At 41.9% G+C, this 7,254-nt stretch overlaps 1 protein-coding gene across 1 annotated transcript; it reads right to left on the bottom strand.

The window, feature by feature from the left end:
- Positions 1-1,470: 1,470 nt before the first annotated feature.
- Positions 1,471-4,990, bottom strand: LOC138368627 (serine/arginine repetitive matrix protein 5-like). The gene is made up of 2 exons (XM_069331251.1): positions 4,859-4,990; positions 1,471-2,781 (listed from the first exon to the last, which is right to left on the bottom strand). Exons 1-2 carry the CDS (start codon positions 4,988-4,990, stop codon positions 1,471-1,473), a joined length of 1,443 nt encoding a protein of 480 aa, XP_069187352.1.
- Positions 4,991-7,254: the final 2,264 nt, after the last annotated feature.

Raw genomic sequence — 7,254 nt, 5'->3', positions numbered from 1 at the left:
ACTGCCCTTAAGCCCAGGGTTTGCTGGGTAAAGCCTGACGCTCCCAGGAGCTGGCAGTGGGAGAGAGAGGAGTTTGTGGGAGATTACGGAGCTGTGGATGATGGGCTTTGTCAGGGGCTTAGGGATGGGGTGTTGGGCTTAGGGTTGGGGTGTTCTGAACCACTATCCGGGTTGTTGGGCCCCGGCTTAACCCGCCACCGGTCCTCCACCACCAGGGTTGGGGAGGGTTGGGGAGGAGGGGTTATAAGGGAAGGGGGGGGGGGGTTAACGACAGCTTTGACTCGAGTGGTTTGTTGCTATGCCAGTTATATTTTGTGTGAGTTATTATATTGTAGTTAATTCACAGGTAAATGAAGTCTTATTATTTGTTTATTGTTTTACTCACAATATATTTAACTCATAGTGTAGTTTACTCACAACGTATTTTTAAATTTATTTTACTCGCACTATATTTTATACTGTATTTACTCACAATGTATTTTACAATGTATTTTACAATGCATTTTGCTCAGTATTTTACAATGTATTTACTCACATTGTATATTACAATGTATTTACTCACATTGTATATTACAATGAAGTTTACTCACAGTGTATTTTACAATGTATTTTACAATGCATTTTGCTCAGTATTTTACAATGTATTCACTCACATTGTATATTACAATGAAGTTTACTCACAATGTATTTCATATAATAGTTTACTCACAATATATTTACAATGTAGTTTAGTCACAATGTATTTTACAACGTATTTTACAATGTATTTTGCTCACAATGTTTTTCTACAATGTATTTTATTTACAAAGTATTTTACAGTCTATTTTACTCACAAATGTATTTTACTCACAGTGTAGTTTTACTCACAGGGTAGTTTACTCACAAAGTATTTTTACTCTCCACTCATACATTCACCATGTATTTCATGCAACTTTTGAAACTATGTAACAACGAGCAACTTCCCATACCTCATTATCTCATAAAACCTCAAAATGTCTCATTCTCAAACTTTCTGAGAAAAGTTGGACTTTGATACAGCTGCTAGGAGCAGCATCGAACAGCCTGGTTAATCAGACTAGACCAGACCAACCAGGACGCTCAGGTCAGAGATCGGGCCGCGGGGACGTTGATCCTCGGAAATATCGACAGATAAAGCAGTCTTCACTGAAGCTGTAGAAGCATCTCCCAGCATCCACAGACTCTGCAACACTTTCAAATTTCTCACCACACTTCCCTGTATCCTGACACAGAAGGATACAGGAGGATACTTGAGGATACATGTCAGGTCCTTCAGAACTTTCAAGTTCTCCTCCTTCAACGGTGTTATACATTCCGAGGCAGTTTACTAACTAGCAAAGGTGGTTCTTCATATCATTCACGTTCACTATTAGAGGTTGTTGCAACTCTAAATTTACAATGTATATGTTGTACCTCTTGTGTAGTCTACCTCTTGTGTAGAAATTCCACACTTTACATCTCTTGTAGCACCTCTGGAGTTCTCTCTCTCTTGTAGCACCTCTGGCGTTCTCCTTCTCTTGTAGCCCCTCTGGCGTTCTCCTTCTCTTGTAGCCCCTCTGGAGTTCTCCGTCTCTTGTAGCCCCTCTGGCGTTCTCCTTCTCTTGTAGCCCCTCTGGCGTTCTCCTTCTCTTGTAGCCCCTCTGGCGTTCTCCTTCTCTTGTAGCCCCTCTGGCGTTCTCCTTCTCTTGTAGCCCCTCTGGCGTTCTCCCTCTCTTGTAGCACCTCTGGCGTTCTCCCTCTCTTGTAGCACCTCTGGCGTTCTCCCTCTCTTGTAGTCCCTCTGGCGTTCTCCCTCTCTTGTAGCACCTCTGGCGTTCTCCCTCTCTTGTAGCCCCTCTGGCGTTCTCCTTCTCTTGTAGCCCCTCTGGCGTTCTCCTTCTCTTGTAGCCCCTCTGGCGTTCTCCTTCTCTTGTAGCCCCTCTGGCGTTCTCCCTCTCTTGTAGCCCCTCTGGAGTTCTCCCTCTCTTGTAGCACCTCTGGCGTTCTCCCTCTCTTGTAGCACCTCTGGAGTTCTCCTTCTCTTGTAGCCCCTCTGGCGTTCTCCCTCTCTTGTAGCCCCTCTGGAGTTCTCCCTCTCTTGTAGCACCTCTGGAGTTCTCCCTCTCTTGTAGCACCTCTGGCGTTCTCCTTCTCTTGTAGCCCCTCTGGCGTTCTCCTTCTCTTGTAGCCCCTCTGGAGTTCTCCGTCTCTTGTAGCCCCTCTGGCGTTCTCCCTCTTGTAGCCCCTCTGGCGTTCTCCCTCTCTTGTAGCACCTCTGGAGTTCTCCCTCTCTTGTAGCACCTCTGGAGTTCTCCCTCTCTTGTAGCACCTCTGGAGTTCTCCCTCTCTTGTAGCCCCTCTGGAGTTCTCCCTCTCTTGTAGCACCTCTGGAGTTCTCCCTCGCTTGTAGCACCTCTGGAGTTCTCCCTCGCTTGTAGCACCTCTGGAGTTCTCCCTCGCTTGTAGCACCTCTGGAGTTCTCCCTCGCTTGTAGCACCTCTGGAGTTCTCCCTCGCTTGTAGCACCTCTGGAGTTCTCCCTCGCTTGTAGCACCTCTGGAGTTCTCCCTCGCTTGTAGCACCTCTGGAGTTCTCCCTCGCTTGTAGCACCTCTGGAGTTCTCCCTCGCTTGTAGCACCTCTGGAGTTCTCCCTCGCTTGTAGCACCTCTGGAGTTCTCCCTCGCTTGTAGCACCTCTGTACTCTTCCTTAATTATAAACACAATTACCGTCTTCAGGTAGTTTAGAACGTCTGCTTCAGCAGACTCAGATAGTCTGCTGAGCGTCTACCATCAATTCACAACAAATAAAAATATTATTCTTCCAAGAATACCAAACCAGTGTCAGGTGTTGGTTAAATCCTCCACACATTTCTCAGAACTATAAACTCTCTTCCACCCAAACCTCTTCTACTTAAAATTATTTATCAAATTAATAATTACCTCCCTAAAAATAAAGCACTCCACTCCAGCAGTTACGTCAAAATCTGTTACTGGTAAATATGTATCTAAATCTATATCTAAAATCTAAATTTGTTCATCATGGTATATTGTTGTAATACAGGGAGACGATCTCTTCATTACTCAACTTCAGGGTTTGCAATATATTTAATGACAAACATTATTCCTCAAATGCAAAAGCCATTCGTCTCCATCTTGAACACCATAGACTAATAAATGATTCACAACATGGTTTTACTAATGTTCCTGTTTAACAAATTTGCTCTCATTCTATTCCAGCATAGTTGAGGCAGTTGATGGTGAAAAGGTTTGACGTTGTTTACCTTGACTTTAACAAAGCTTTTGATGCAGTGCCTCATGATAGATTGATTACAAATATTGAGGCTCACGGTATTGGGGGTGCTTTATTAAGTTGGATTAGGGCATGGCAATACCAAAGGAAACAAAGCGTTAGTATAAATAGGGTTAAGTCAAACTGGGTAAATATTGTAAGTGGAGTGCATCAAGGCTCTGTCCTGGGACCTCTGGTATTCATAAAATATATAAATGGTTTAGATTCAGGTTTGAGCAGAAATGTTTGCAAAAATATTGAGCAGAAATATTTCTAATTTTGTCGACGCGAAAATCGAGAAGGAAATAAACACTAATAACTTATAACACTTGTACATTTATGTCTCTCCTACTTTGACAGGGTAAAATAGTTGCTATAGAAACCAGTGTGTTGTTAAGCACTTAACAACTGAAGGTGGTTAAGATACTTTTGCAAGCTTAGGTCATAGTTACATCACATACTTTGTATAACTAATGTATTACATAGTCAATCTTGGGTACAAGTCCAATATATCATCAAGTGTTCCAGTATTCATATAGTAGTTACAGAGTTGAACATACCTCAGCTCAGGAGGGCGAAAGTCAGTCAATATGGGACATTCTACAATATAATGTTCAAGGGAGTGAATGTTTTATCTTTCACAAGGTTGACACATGGTGTATTCCGACACTTTCACAAGGTTGACACATGGTGTATTCCGACACTTTCACAAGGTTGACACATGGTGTATTCCGACACTTTCACGAAGTTGACACATGGTGTATTCCGACACTTTCACAAGGTTGACACATGGTGTATTCCGACACTTTCACGAAGTTGACACATGGTGTATTACGACACTTTCACAAAGTTGACCCTAGGTGTATTCCGACACTTTTACAAAGTTGACACATGGTGTATTCCGACACTTTCACAAGGTTGACATATTGTGTATTCCGACATGTTCCAAAACTTAACACATGGTGTATTTCGACACTTTCACAAAGTTGACACATGGTGTATTCCGACACTTTCACAAAGGTGACACATTGTGTACTCGACATTTGGGTTTTGAGAAAGCTACCAGATGCGTCTATATCCCAGGCGTATTCTGGCCACTATAACATCTCATTGCTGAGTTCTAGCTCAATTAGTCCAATATGTGAATGTCTCCTCAGGATATTTGTCATAATGTTTAATGCTACAACTCTCAGGTCATTGTGAATTTGTTAGGTCATTAAGATATTTATTAAATATTTGTTTAAGCATTATCTTTGTCACTGCTAATGAAACACCCATATCAATTTCTACCACTGGTTTTCTACAGGCTGACTTTGCAAGCATATCAACAATGTCATGCTTTGAGATGCCAACATGTGATGGTATCCATAGGAATTTAATTTCAAATCTGTTTTCCTTCGCAGCTAAAACATTCATTCGTATATCACTGACTATTTTCTGGGTGTCACTACTATGTACGTTCAGTGCCAGGAGTGGACTCTGCGTGTCACAGTATATAAGTCCACTGCCTTTGTCTTTTAACAATTCAGTGGCAAGGTATATGCCTGCAAGTTCGGTTGGAGTTGTACTTGCCCAGTCTTTGACGCGCTTCATTGCTGTAGGTACGAGAGAAGATTGTTCAAATATATTACATGTAAATCCGGTACATCTTCCACCTTCTTCTACAGAACCGTCGGGATAGCACTGATACACATCGTTACCCATACCCTGAGTACTCTCAGTGATGCTGCAGTGTTAACTGTTGTAATAATGTAGAGTGTACACTATCTTTCCTAGGTGCATTTACAAAATCAACTGACAAATCCCAGTTATCCCATGGATTAACTGGTTGATTAATCATTAATTGAGTTGGGTACGTATTTAATATTTTCATGAAGTTGGCGCTTCAGATGAGCTGAGGTAGGATAACAGCTCCTGCTTGCAGTTTCACTATGTAGGTCATTTGGCAGCCCTTAAGAACCCTAGTCTTAGTTAAAAAAAATCATGGAAACTGCAAAAACTATTGGCCCATATGAGGCAGCTCCTATTTATATCAACCCAAACTCATTTATATATATGTCTAACCTACGCATGAAACAATCAAGGGACCCTATTATGTTACCCGGTAATTGGTTCCACAAATCAACAACCTTCTTACCGATCCAGTATTTACCCAGGTCTTTCCTAAATCGAAACTAATCCAAGTTATACCCATTGTTTCCTGTTCTGTTATGTGTTGATACTTTTAATACTCCATTAAGGTGGCAAAAGCCACAACCTCAGCCCTAGATAAATGCACCCCATCCAGTGCAAACATATCATTTCTCCCGTACAATTGTTCCCAGTTATCAATAAATGAACTTGCAATTGATTTACGATACGTGTCCAGTCGGCATTTGACACCAAGTGCCCTCGACAACCATTCATTTCCACCTCCCCCTTTCTCAGAAGAAGTCCACATATAACACAACTCCCTCCCTCGCTCCTAACTAATTCCATAGTTACCTTAAACCTCTGGATTAGTACCTCCTAACTCCTCCTTTATAGATTCTAATTCTGGTAATACTAATGACTACTTCCTGTGATGATGATGTACTGACTCTTATACAGTGACTCTACTATGATTGGTATGAAAGCTTTCCCAATTACAAATGCATAATTATTTATGAATAATGTTTTTTATTAGATTCAGGACTAAATTATACTTGTTGTGGTCAGAAAGATCTTGTTGTGGTCTTGAGACGTGTATTGGCCATCGGTAAGTTGCAATAAAAGTATAGACGAGACATACAAGCGCAATACCTGTGTGAGTGAGGCACTCCAGTACGATACCTGAATATGTCAAATTCTCAGGCAAGATACTGGTATAGACATCGAGACACTCCAACACGATAACAATACGAAAGCATACAAAATGAAGTCATGACAATCATTCTTGGAGTTCCAAGAACTGCCAAATCGTCTGATCTACGAGAGGAATTTTCCCTCTCCAGTGTTAAAAGCAGAATTAAGAAACTGATTGCTAAGCTTGCAATTAGCATAGCCAGAGATCCCCATTACAATGATATTGCCAAGAAAAACTGAGTTCTGTGTTACTTACAGGAGGAAACAGTAGAAGCAAAAAATAGCATCACAGATCAGTCTCCTACCTCGAAAAACTTCACCTGCTTGAGCAAGCCCGTGAGCTCATGCCTGTAGAGAGGTTACCTCCCTGGGAGGATGACTCGTGCAGGATTATCATCAATGAAATGGCATTAATGATAATAAAAATAATCCAACATGATACCACAAGAAATGAGGCACAATTATCTCGGGGACATTTATAAAGAAACCGGAGATGAACTAGATCAAATTTACACTGATGGGTCATCCAATCCAGTCAATGGCAGGGCTGGTGCCGCATACACGGTAATTATGAATTATGCCTTTTAACGCAGAAATGAAGAAAAAGCACGCATTGAAAACTATGCCTCTTCAACGCAAGCGGAGCTAACTGCCATTGTTATCTCGTTAAGATTCCTTGAACGGAACACTAATGGTTCAGTGATCTGCACTGACTCAAAAGCAGTGCTACAAAGCCTAAGTAAAAATCGGGCAGAAAATCTTGCGATAGTCGCTAAAATTAAGAGAGCTGTAAGGGTACTAATCAACCAGGGAAGAGTCGTCAAGTTTCTGTAGATCCCCTCCCATGTTGGGGATCCCCCTCCCATGTTGGAATATGTGGGAATGAACGAGCAGATGTGCTGGCTGCTGAAGGCGCTGAAGGAGACCATATTGAATACTTCATATCCAAGACTATACTACAAATTAGAGGTATTGTCAGGCAACATCACCGTGACAAGGTAGCTGAGGAAAGGAGAATAGAAGCACCAACCAGTGAATCTGTGCGAGGGCACAACATGGTTGCAGCTGGCAACCCTAATCATTATGGACGAAGAGGAGGAGGACGAGGGAGAGAATCAGTTATACCGAGAATAAGTCTTGGATAC

The sequence above is a fragment of the Procambarus clarkii genome, chromosome 3 (assembly GCF_040958095.1).
Source record: "Procambarus clarkii isolate CNS0578487 chromosome 3, FALCON_Pclarkii_2.0, whole genome shotgun sequence".
Lineage (NCBI taxonomy): Eukaryota > Metazoa > Arthropoda > Malacostraca > Decapoda > Cambaridae > Procambarus > Procambarus clarkii.
Note: the sequence above shows the minus strand (reverse complement) of the source record. Positions and strands in the feature narration are given on the sequence as shown.

What these genes read in the sequence shown, in the direction of transcription:
- LOC138368627 (XM_069331251.1), bottom strand. Translation starts at nt 4,990, where the DNA reads ATGGGTAACGATGTGTATCAGTGCTATCCCGACGGTTCTGTAGAAGAA. An exon ending in TGAAGCGCGTCAAAGACTGG is followed by an intron (nt 2,782 to 4,858) that starts GCAAGTACAACT and finishes AATTGATGGTAG; the next exon opens with ACGCTCAGCAGACTATCTGA.